The 13,113-nt window shown below is 38.0% G+C and overlaps 1 protein-coding gene across 13 annotated transcripts in view; it reads right to left on the bottom strand.

The window, feature by feature from the left end:
• CHL1 (cell adhesion molecule L1 like) overlaps positions 1–13,113 on the bottom strand; it is a 304,506-nt gene that overhangs the window by 83,488 nt on the left and 207,905 nt on the right. For all 13 annotated transcript variants that reach the window (XM_020791014.3, XM_078385206.1, XM_078385211.1 and 10 more), the window contains exon 5: positions 5,229–5,419. In XM_020791014.3, coding sequence (XP_020646673.3) covers positions 5,229–5,419 — 191 coding nt within the window. The remainder of the gene's footprint in view (positions 1–5,228; positions 5,420–13,113) is intronic.

Here is a 13,113-nt window from a genome sequence, read left to right as displayed (position 1 = left end):
GTCACAAAACCTCAATTAGAATAATTTATGTTCTAAAGTGTTACACAGAATGGCTTTTTCCTCTTTTCGCTTTCTTTGGGAATGGTGAGGAGCCAAGCACTTTGCTCCTTCCTTGAATACCTTGAATGGGCAGAGATCTGCCAATTTTCTGGGATTGTCATGATCTCATGCTTCAATTATACTTATGCATGAATAAACTGGATTTGCCCTAAGCTTATCTGCACTTACCAAATTTTGCCATGCAGTCTACCTTTAGACTGGACTGCAACAGTGCCAAAAATTTGGAGTGGTGAGTGAGTAGAGACTTTCAAACAGGTGCTAGGATTTACCTGTCACAAATGAAAGTGTAACACATTTAACACTTTGCAGAATGTGTTGGCTTATGAATTATCCATAAGCAAAAAATAAGTTGAAAACTAAAACTTCAAAATCTGTGTCAGCATAAAATATTACAAACTGTCGTAATCTTTGTGTGGAATCTAATTAAAATGATGCAGTAAGAAATATATTATCATATGTTGGTTTTCCTTATTGCCCAAGGCTGAGCTCCTGTGCCCACTTTCCTGGAAGTAAATCCTACTGAACATGGCAAAGCCTACTTCATACCTAAAAACATTCTGGTTATACCACAAAATCCTACCACCATTTTTGTCCTGTCCTTTATTAATCGAATTTATTTTTTCCCCACTACAGTGCAGAAATTCATGTAGTATTTGGTGTACAACATTTGTTTACAGCAACACATCACAAGCCTCTGAAATTCATGGCTGTTTGAGGCAAAAAGTGCTCTAGCCTGTTGCCACTCTAAGCAGATGCAAAATGGTTATGGAGAAGTACAAATTCAGTATTTTCTCCCCACACGTAGTTAAGCGAATTAGCTGAAATATACCCAGACATCATTACTGTGATTTCCTAATTCTCACATAGTACATAGCTGCTTGTATAATCTACCTTTCCTTAGTTGAGGATAGATAGGGAATATACTGGTTTTATTGGCTCTTGTGAAAGGGAACGGTAGCGGATTTTTCTTCTGTTTGGTGTTGTCAGGGTTTAACTCTGGATATTAGATCTGGTTGAGCTCAGGAACCTAATGTGTGTGCATGGGCAAGTGAGAGCTTGTTCCCTAATTGTTAACTTTGGGAGTCTCTAGAAACAGCAGCATCTCAAGAAACAAGAGCCATGATTCCATCATGTCTACTGGGTTCTATCCCAAGGTTCCATTTTGCCATCCTCTATAAATCCTGTGATTTGTAACTATAAAGAAAGAAGGAAGGAAAAGGCTTTAATTCATTGTTTTCACTTTGGGAGCCACCTTATTTATTTATTTATTTATTTATTTATTTATTTATTTATTTATTTATTTATTTATTTATTTATTTATTTATTTATTTATTTATTTATTTATTTATTCATTCATTCATTCATTCATTCATTCATTCATTCATTCATTCATTCATTTAATATCCTGCCTATCTAGTCACTTAAGACCACTCTAGGTGGCACCTTGAGTCCCCTGATTGGAAGAAAGGTGGCCTACAAATGATACAAAACAAACAAGCAAAACAAATGTCCTGGTCCCTAAAGAATGAATGTATAATTACCTGTCTCTATAGGCAGGAATCCTTTAACAAGCTTATCAGAGGTCATTCTCTATAGGTTTTCTGCCATCTCAGATGCAGGAGATAACTACCCACCCAAACATCTTTTCAGCGGTGTTGCCCTCACTTTAGAATATTCTTCCCCTAAAGGGTTCATCTGGCTCCTCTCCTGATGTTCTTCCAGCACCAGGTGAAGACTTTGTATTATTATTTTTTTCCTAGACATTCTAACTTTTTCATACTTTAATATTCTTTGGATACTAATTTAGCTCTGTTTTGCACTTAAAATGTTCTTTTGTAAAATATTGTAATATTTTATTGATAATGCAAGAAGTAATCAAGAGATATAGATCTAAATAAGAAAAAAATTGCAGAAGAATAAGAAATTACTGCAGAGAAAACAGATAGTTCCCCACCACTTCAAAAAACAGTAGAAGCCATGATTAATAAAACTGTCACACTGAACACAAAACAGACAAAATAAAATAAGATTTTTACACAACGATTAGAATCATAGCCAGAATTTATTGCTGCCAAACACTATCAGTATAATGTATTTGCGAAGACTTTCACGGCCGGGATCTAATGGTTGTTGTGGGTTTTTCGGGCTCTTTGGCCGTGTTCTGAAGGTTGTTCTTCCTCACGTTTCGCCAGTCTCTGTGGCTGGCATCTTCAGAGTACAACTTGCTGTCCTCTGAAGATGCCAGCCACAGAGACTGGCAAAACGTCAGGAAGAATAACCTTCAGAACACGGCCAAAGAGCCCGAAAAACCTACAACAACCACTATCAGTATAAATTTCAGTAGAGAATTGTCATAGCTACAGAGCAGGCATTTGTCACTGCACACAGAAGCACATGACCGGTATGTGTTGGCAAACATATAAAATGACTTTTTAACTTGTAGCAAGTCACCCCAGCAGTTGGGTTGATGGAGTGAGGCAAATGGTGTAACAAACAGGATTCTGGCTAATGTACAAATCATCCAATAGGATTTGCAGCAGAAATATAGTGATGGCCACTATCTCAGATGCCTTTATTTGTGGATTAGACAAAATGTCAGACAAATCTATCTGTAGCTGTTAGCGACAAAAAGCAGAACAAAACTCTCATGGTTAGAGCCAGTGTATCTCTCATTAATATCCCTTGGATGTCAAAACTGAGACATGAGCTATTACATGTCCCAGTCTTTGCAAGTCCTTGCATGGAAAATGCCTGGTCACTTTTCAAACCATAGATCAGGCAACTAAACTCACAGACTCTTCCAGAAGGTGATTCCAACACACTGTGCTTCTATAATATTCAGTGATCTTTTGGGAGACCCCTCACCTGTTTGGAATAAATTCCTAAGGTCTACTCCTAAAATAGATGATGGAATTTGCCATACCTATAATGAGAAACCTAGGGAGGGAACTGGAACTTGGCCCTTGATCAAATAAAGGGAACAGTGTGAACAGACGTTTCATCCTCAAGTGCTGGTCTCTGGTGTCTAGGTACTTGAAGGTAATGAAAACAAAGCCACTTTTGAGATTTCCTAACCACCACGAGCCTTCAAGGTGGCCACAGACCTAAACATCTTGCTCTTCTGAGATTCAGTTGAAGATCAAACAACTCTAACACAGGAAGGCCTCCAATAAAACACATCCAAGAAGGGAAAAGTGCTAACTTGTTCAAAACAAGCACAGGTAAAGGCTCGGGTTAAGCTTTGCACCTGCTACATTTTTCTGTGAACACCATTGTAATATGAACACCACCTTACTCTGCTAGAGTACATTTTATTTGGCCTCTGAAAAGATACAGGCCAGCAAAAAAAAAAAAAAGTTGTTCCCTCACCCAAGAAATAATTCATTATAATGCATATTGTATTTGCTTTTAGATTGATTCTACAGATCAGTCTAAGACAGACGGATATGTGTTATGGACATTTTGAAATGATTTGAGGAATACAGGTTTTAAAACACTGCTTTTAAAATTCTATGTCAGTTTTCTAACACCGTGAAGCTACATTTCCCCCCTCTCACTAAAGCACATAGGTGTCTAAAAACTATTGCTAAAATCAAAAAATAAAATAAGATAAAGAATGAGTTATGGGTTTATGTAAATTTATGCAGAGAATGTAGAATAGAAAGGAAGAATACAATATTTGACATACGTAGTCTAAAAATCACTTTTTTCTACTGGGAACTCACTTTTTATGAGGATACTTTATAAATTGCTTGTCTATTTAAATACCTGCTGGCCTGTTCTCTGGAGAAAAAAGCTGGATGAGAGTCAACCAGCAAATTACAGCAAACAACAAATGATACATAGCAATGAAAATATATGCATGTATGCAGTGTACCACAGCCCTTGCTAAACAGCTTCAGGACTGCAATTTGAGATATGAACTAAGAAATTACTTCACAATTACTTCACCTGCAGCACATTGATGTGCAATTATTTGCCCCAGATATTCTCAGTGAGACTTCCTTGGGATTCATCTAATTGTTTTTTCTTTAATTAGATGTTGTTCTTTCAGCTTTGTTAACTGTTTCAACCAGGAAGAAATCCCACAGAATTTCTGACATCTTACACCTTCCTTGATGTCTTGACACTACACATAATGCAGAGGTATTTATGCCTTCAGTTGGAATTGTGAACTCATGGAGGATGATTATATTTCTGTCATTGCTGTGCCCTCTTAGGGAGGACTGAGAGGAAAGCACATTACAGAATCTGACCTTGATAGAGTTGTCTTTGACACTTTAACTTCTGACCTATTAATGTCAAAATTTAAGCATTTGTGATCCTAATAGACCCCCCAGTCCACTACTGTTCCCTTTTCACAGGTAGAGAGTCTACAATGATGGTGGAACTTCACTGTGGGGAAACTGAAGGAACCATTTGGAATTTGGAAAGGCTCATCAAGAGGCCTTTCACACCAGCTAGGCTCAATGTCTTTCCTTCTAAGCTTCTGGAGGGAAGATTTCGAGGTTTGCCGGCATCAGATTGTCTCTGCCCTTGCAATAATGATAAGGTTGAATCAGTTGGTCATGTTCTTCTTTTCTGTTCTTTTTCTGTTCTTGCTATTGGGATCTCCGTATGGAGCTTTTATCACCCATTATCTGTAAATCTCCTGGGAGATCAGAGGATTATATGCAGTGGTTACTCTCAGACAACACCCCTTATATCACAAGACAAGTGGCCAAATTCTGTGCTGCAGCAATGGTTGTTCGTAAACAGATGTTTGGGTAGGTGATTTTAGATGAACAATATGTTTTTAATATGACACTGCCTGAAATTTTAACAATATTAAGGATATATGATGTTATTAATTGGAAAGAAGGGGTTGTTTTACCATGTTTTAATTGAATTTTATTATCCTGCCTGAAACAATAATTGTATGTATCTATTTTATGCTGTTTTGGTTTTACTGGTTGTTGACCGTAATAAAGTACTACTACTACTAGTATGGAGAATTCTTTTAAAAATTGTTAAAAATAGAAAAACCATGAATTTTAGGTCTCAATTTCTACACTGTTTTTTTGCACCCTAAACACCAGAGCAATGAGCCCAGTATATGCTCCTTGTATTTTTTCTTTTTAAAAAATAAAAATACAAATACACATTCAATAAGCAATAAAAACGCTCACCTGGAACTACAAGTTCTATTTCTTCTGACACAGTTGTCCCCACCTCATTAGAAGCAGAACAGCGGTATTTTCCTTGAAATACGGATATGTTCCCACGATTCTTAATAACAAATGTTCCTGAATTGTTGGATGCAATTATCCTTGAATCACCGTGTAGATCAAATGGTTTCCCATCTTTTGTCCAGTTAAATCTGAAAAGACAGCAGGAAGAACTGCTCATTAATGTACTGTTTGATCAAATACTCTTACTGCAGAAATGCATGCTATATTATATGTTTACTCTAAATTTGTATTCCCTATCTATCCTCAACTAAGGAAAGGTAGAATATACAAGCAGCTGTGTACTAATAAGTGAGAATTAGGAAGTCACAGTAATGATGTCTGGGTATATTTCAGTTAATTCACTTAACTATGTGTGGGGGAAAATACTGAATTTGTACTTCTCCATAACCATTTTGCACCTGCTGAGAGTGGCGGCAGGCTAGAGCACTTTTTGCCTCAAACAGCCATGAATTTCAGAGGCTTGTGATGTGTTGCTGTAAACAAATGTTGTACACCAAATAATACATGAATTTCTGCACTGGAGTGGGAAAAAATAAGTTCAATTCTAATAAAGGACAGGACAAATATGGTGGTAGGGATTTTGGGAAACTAATTCACATGCCTACTCTAACAGAAACAGAAATTGGAATGTTACATATTAAAGGGAACTCATTGAGCAATGAAGTTGCTGTATTCCTTACAGCTGGTCTGAATCCACAAGTAATTACTCGTGTTGCATTGTGTTAATGAGTTGCTATGCAGTGCCAGCAGAATGTGGAAAATAGGAATGAAGGAACACTCTCTTGCCAGGTTGGATGAAAAAAAAAAACAAATAACAGAATACCTTGCTTAAAACTTGGACTAACTAGAGAATAAGAGAATATCTGTAAAAGTCATTTCAAAGGGGATCTAAAAATACCTTGAAAGCCTTTAAAATTGATCTTTAGAAGTAACTAAATGTTACTTGTTATAGCTCAATACTGTACGTATAGCCTGCTACTCCTAAAGAGTGAGTGTGCAATTACTAATTATACAATCATGGCCAAAAATATTGGCACCCTTGCAATTCTGTAAGAAAATTTTGGAAAGTTGCAAATGTTTCGGTACTTACATGTTCATCTCTTTGGTTTGTGTTTAAAAACAACAGCAAAAAAAAAAAAAAAGAAGAAGAAGAAGAAGAAAAGTCAAATCTGATACAATCCCACATAGAAACCCAAAAATGCACTGGCCAAAATTATTGGCACCCTGTCTAAATTGTAAGAAATCATTGCTTTTCAATCATGCGATGCTCCTTTAATTTGTATTTAGACACACCTGTTGCAAGTAAGAGGTGTGGGCAATATAGTAATCCCACTTGCAACCAGTTAAGATGGAGAAAAGTTGACTCAACCTTTGTGTTGTATGTGACACTGAGCAAGGAAAAAAGAATGAAGCGTAAAGAGTTGTCAGTGGATTAGAGAGAATAAATTCTGGAAAAACAGACAATCTCAAGGCTACAAGTCCATCTCCAGAGATATTAATGTTCCTCTGTCATCAAGAGGTTTACAGCCCATGCCACTGTAGCTAACCTCCCTGAACATGGATGGAAGAGCAAAATTACTGAAAAATTACAATGAAATGTTGTTTAAATGGTGGATGCAGAACCCAGATTAACTTCCAAACAAATTCAAGCTGATCTGCAGACACAGGGTGTGGACGAATGCCCCACCCCAAGGTTGCTAAGATGTTGGCTGATTCTATAGTAGTAGAGAACACTCTCCTGGATGATGTCAAAGCTGCTTCTGAGAGGAGGAGCTACTGCCCGTTCTTTCTTTCTCACAGAGATAAAGAGCTAACTTTAAAGCCTTTCTCTGACCAATATAATTGGCATTATTTATTTATTTATTTAATTTATATTTATTTATTTAATTTATATGCCGCCCACACTACCCAAAGGTCTCTGTAACCACTGTCCTATTTGAACTCTGTCAATAATCTGTATACTGTCAACTATCTGTGAGCTTGCTAAAGTAATAAAGGAGAGTCCTCCTGGGGGCGTGGCATTCATAGTCGCCCATGTGGAGCTCTGCTGGCAGACATCCCTGTGGGCATGACTGACTTTAACTTCTCTCTCCAAGACTATTTACTATCCTAATTATTTGTGATCATATAAACTATCAGCCTTCTCATTTTGTGACCACCACAACAGAGTACAACAGTGTCAGCTCACACTATCCACCGCCATTTGAATGAAAAGGGACGCTCTGGAAGGAAACCCAGGAGGACACCACTGCTGACACAAAGGCATAAAAAAGCAAGACTGGAGTATGCCAAAACTTAAGTGACAAAACCACAATCCTTCTGGGAGAATGTACTGTGGACAGATGATACAAAAATAGAGCTTTTTGGTAAAGGACTACTTTTTTTAGAGAAAAAGAAATGAGACATCCAAAGAAAAGATCACAGTCCCTAAAGTCAAACATGGTGGATGTTCAAAGATGTTTTTGGGCTGCTTTGCTGCTTCTGGCACTGGATGCCTTGACTATGTGAATGGTATCATGAAATATGATGATTACCAAATAATTTTGGGGCACAATGTAGTGGCCAGTGTCAGAAAGCTGCATCTCCACCAGAGGTCATGGGTCTTCCAGCAGGACAATGACCCAAAACACACTTCAAAAAGCAACCAGAGATGGTTACAAAAAAAGTGCTGGAGAGTTCTGAAATAGCCAGCAATGAGTCCAGATCTGAATCCCATAGAACACCTGTGGAGAGATCTCCAAACAGCAGTTGGGAGATACATCCTTCAAATTTGAAGGCCCTGGAACAGTTTGTAGAAGAAGAGTGGCCCAAAATCCCAGTAGAGTGGTGTAAGAAACTCATTCATGGTTACAGGAAGTGATTGATTTCAGTTATTTATTCCAAAGGGGGTGCTACCAAATATTGAGTTAAGGGTGCCAATAATTTTGGCCAGTGCGTTTTTGGGTTTCTATGTGGGGTTTTACTATATCAGATTTGACTTTTCCTCTCTGTTTTTGTGTTGTTTCTGAGGGAAGGGTTACTTAAATTTTCTGACAGAATTGCAAGGGTGCAATACTTTTGGCCATGACTGTACTATTTATTATTACCTATAAAGTAATTTGTTATAGACTATACACCAATGACTATGCATCTTATTCTTGTAGCTCTCTACTTCCAAGCTTGTGGAAAGAAAGCAATCAGCAAAAGTGGCTTACATGTTCTCCACTAATGTAAGGAATTTTAACAAAATCCCTCTCTTCTCCCCATGGCAAGAGTCAGTGACAAGGTTTCTGCCCCTTCTGTATAATGTTTTAAATACTTTCTAGACACCGGCATGTTTTCTGAATACACACATGTAGCAATTTGTGCACATTTTCTCAGAGAATGTTTTTTTTTTTTTTTACAGAAAAACATGTATCACAAAACCACAATGAAAAGAATAATTAGCATCATTTCTCATCTGGCTTGCAAAAGTAAAATGTGAAAGAATTTGCAATGCCATACCACAAAGGAGGTCATGGGAAGAAGAATGTCTAAATACTTCCCTGTGTGTGCACGTTCCTGTGTGTAAGCATCCCTGAAGACAGAAAATAGGATGTTAGAAAGAAAACGTGGGTGAAGTCTTTTCCTTGATATGGTTCTTGTGTATGCATGAGTTTTTCAGACAAGGAGGATTACAATATTTTAGTGATACAGAAATACATTCAAGTGTTCTCAAGTGTTCTCTGTGAGAGCTTGTAGAAGCTCAAGAGCCTTTGAAAGCAATACACATGAATGTATTCTTGAAGGCTTTCATGGCCAGGATCCAATGGTTGTTGTAGGTTTCTCAGGCTGTTTGGCTGTATTTTGAAGGCTTTTCTTCCTAATGTTTTGCCAGTCTCTGTGGCTGGCATCTTCAAAGGGGTGGAGTTAGAACTCTGTCTGTGTTCTGATGTAATGTTTGGGAAATACTAAACTGTCCCACACACTACACCAGAACATGGACAGAGTTCTAACTCCACCCCTCTGAAGATGCCAGCCACAGAGACTGGCAAAACATTAGGAAGAAAAACCTTCAGAACATGGCCAAACAGCCCAAAAAACCTACAAGAATCTTTCTCACTTTAGAAGAGAGAATCATGCCTCCCTGAAATTTAGCAGGCATTAGCTGCAGACCTAGAAGGGATCCTGTGGATCATCTAGTCTAGCTGCTGTCAAGGAGGCACAGTGGTAAACTGAATTCCTGACCTTTGGGCTCTGTGGCCAGATACTTAAACCATATGAGCTATCCAGCAGTTGTTCAGTTATGGATTATGGACAAATGATTCACAGCTGTAGTCTCTCATCCCTACATAATTTCCTGGAGGATAAACACAGGAAAAGGGGGAAGAATTTCTTGCATCCTTAATAGACAAAGGCAGCCATCCTGTATAGCCCATGCAGTCTAGCACTATTGATACTGATTGGCAAAGGCTTCTCATAGCTTCCTGCCCTATCTGGAGATGCTGGGGACTGAACCCAGGATTGTCAGAACACAAAACATATGTTCTGTCTACCCCTGTCTCTTATGATTGTGGAATTGGCTGCAGATCACAAATGTGTACAGCAGTGTCTAAGGTAAGGTTTGCTTTTGAAGAAGTGATTTAAAAAAGAGAGAGAACTAATGGATTAGACTGAAGAGTGGTCCACAGGACAGCTTTGAGCTAATATTTTTGTTAGCTGTAAGAATGTAAATCTTCGCTTCTTCTGTCCTTTTATGCAAGGATGACAAACCACAAATATTTTCCTTCTTGTTCCACAAGACAGTGAAGTTTTAGTCACAAGAGAACTTTTTTGCACATTTTAAGCAGAATTGTCCAAATGGACTTTATTTAAGATCACAGAAAATGTCCTCTTTTTTTTGCAGACCTTTAAAATTTTTAAATGTTGAAGTTGTCTGTGCTGAAGCAAAAGAAGTCAGTCCTGATAACTTTCAAAGTGAAAGGATACTAGTTCTGTGCAGAGTTGATTTGCACAAATAAAAAATGTTAATGAGAAAAAAACAGCACTCCTTGTGTTACCGTCACTTCATGAAAATGAACATCACACTTTTTTTCCAAATTACCTCATTGAGTTGGGACAACCTAAATTGGCACTTGTGAAGAATTTAATGAAGATTCTTTACATCCTTAGCTATGAGATATCATTAAATCAGATCAGGATAGTCATTATTTTCATTCATCGGCCTAGAAAACATCACATCTCTGCTCACAAGTTCTCTGCTCTTATCAACACTGTATGCTAAAATTTGTTTATGCTATGAATGAGTAAATTCGTATTTCTCAAGGCCCACAAATCATTTTACAATTAGCTACTGAAATCAATGGGCATGTACAAATTTTTAAATTTCAGAGGCAGATATGTATGCATGTTTGAGCACATATTGTTTGCTTGTTTACTTAAAACATATATACCCCACCTTTCTCTTTAAAAAGGACCCAAGGCAGCTTATGTCATTAAATGATAATATTTAAAGCTAAAAACAATAAGTATACAAAATTTGTGTTTATCATTTAAAGCTAAAACAAATCAATTCCAGGAAACTCTTTCTTTTGTTTCCCTCATTTTCCCATTGTGGCAAAAGTTATCTGGATTTGGCTTTCTAGGAGAAGTGATGAAGAAAAGGTTCTCCTCCTCCTTCACCACCACACACGAGATTCTGGTAAGAGATAACTCTTTCTTCACTGCTAGTAGAGGTGGAGAAGGAGGAATCTATATGAAATTGGCAGGAAATGATGAGGAGTTCTGGAAAAGAAGGGTATAGAATCATAGAATAGTGAAGTTGGAAGGGGCCTATAAGGCCATGGTTAAACAGCTGTACTGCAGTCAAAACTGTGCTCACGACCTGGGGTTCAATCCCAGGTAGCTGGCTCAAGGTTGACTCAGCCTTCTATCCTTCCGAGGTCGGTAAAATGAGTACCCAGCTTGCTGGGGGCGGGCAATGTGTATAATTGTAAACTGCCCAGAGAGTGCTTGAAGCGCTATGGGGCGGTATATAAGCAGCACACTTTGCTTTTTGCTTTTTAAGTGTGGGAATACAAATCAAAAGATATCTGCCAGGTGGCTGTCTAAGTTTCTCTTGAATGCCTCCAGTGTTGGAGCACTCACCACTTCTCAAAATAATTGGTTCCACTGTTTTACTGCTTTATCAGTTAGGAGGTTTTTCCTGATATGCAACTGATATCTGGCTTCCTGTCACTTGAGCCCACTGCTGCAATGGAATGATCAAGAACAGATCCTGACCCTCCTCCGTATGACAGCCTTTCAAATATTTGAAAAGTGCTATCATATCACCCCTCAATTTTCTTTTCTCAAGACTAAACATGCCCAATTCTTTCAGTCTTTCCTCATAGGACTTGGTTTCCAGCCCTGATCATCCTTGTCACCCTCTTCTGAACTTGTTCCGATTTGTTAGCATCCTTCTTCAAGTGTGGTGTCCAGAATTGGACAAAATATTCAAGGTGAGGCCTAACCAATGCTGAATAGAGGGGGACTAGCACCTCGCGGAACTGGAAACCATACTTTTGTTAATGCCGCCTAAATCAGCATTTGCCTTTTTGTAGTCACATTGCACTCTTGGTTTATATTCAGCTTGTGATATATGACAATTCCAGATTCTTCTAGTTTGTAGTATTGCTGAGCCAGGTATCCCCCATCTTGTAACTGTGCATTTGGTTTCTTTTTCCAAGGTGCAGTACTTTGCACTTATCTCTGTTTAATTTCATTCTTTTTTTTTTCAGCTCAGTGTTCCAGCCTATCAAGATCATTTTGAATTTTGTTTCTGTATTCCAGGATATTAGAATCTGTAGGTTTTAGGAGGGATGCAGATTCTGCAACCTTGTTGTATTCCACAGGGTATTGAAATTATTTTGAATGCATTCAGAGAAAGAGACTGACTGAGTTTTCCTATGACAGTTGGCATTAAAAGTCTGACTCGCATGCAAAACAATAAGTCAAATTTCAAGTGCCAATGGGATAATAAAGCTTACCTAAACAAATGTGTCAACAACAAGTGGCCAATTGACATCATAAAAACTAGTGAAGGGATAGAAGGCAAAATTGTGTAAAAGCATTGCAGACAGCTGCGACCTTCTGATGGCTATTACACACTTCATATACTTTGCTAAGTGTGCATAGTTTAATTTATAGCACCATGCCTGTACTAGCCATCAGGTCATGCCTAAATAAGAAGCAGACTTCAAACAATCTCTGCTTTTTCACTGTTTAAACAGTTTCCAGAAAGATGGAGGTTTAATCCCTGACTACAAACAATAGTAGTCAGGGATTAAAGGGATCCAGATGAGAGGTGGCAAAGTTGATGTTACTGGTTTAAATATAGTATATTAAACTGAGACTTTTATGGTCAAACTGGCCTAATATGACATGGTCAAAAAAAAGATGTGATACTGAGATCTGAATAAATCCCTCTGCATTCCAAATTAGAGTTGTGTTTTGGTTTTCACCGATGCAAAGAGCTACAGAAGAGTAGTCTTAAAACATACCACAACTGTACTCCCAGCCACAATTACCCCACCAGCAAATTGTTAACCACATTGTGGGGGAATAAATGGTCAAAACTCAGTTTCTTGTCTGACTCTTAAGTGGATTTATTCACCCTAGTGCTCATCCTCCAATTAAAAAGGGTTCTGCTGTATACACTTTTAAGCTTGAAAAAAGTCAGGAGATGCTGTGTCGTTTCCAAAATGACAGGAAGAAAAAGCTCCATGCACTGAAACCAGGAGCTGAGTGAGCCAATCAGGCTGAAGATGAATTCACTGAATTAGCCTGAATCTGCCAACTTTCCTCTCAGTGAGTTACTGATGCC

The sequence above is a fragment of the Pogona vitticeps genome, chromosome 2 (assembly GCF_051106095.1).
Source record: "Pogona vitticeps strain Pit_001003342236 chromosome 2, PviZW2.1, whole genome shotgun sequence".
Taxonomy (NCBI): domain Eukaryota; kingdom Metazoa; phylum Chordata; class Lepidosauria; order Squamata; family Agamidae; genus Pogona; species Pogona vitticeps.
The sequence above is the reverse complement of the archived record's forward strand: the minus strand, read 5'-3'. Positions and strand labels throughout refer to the sequence as shown.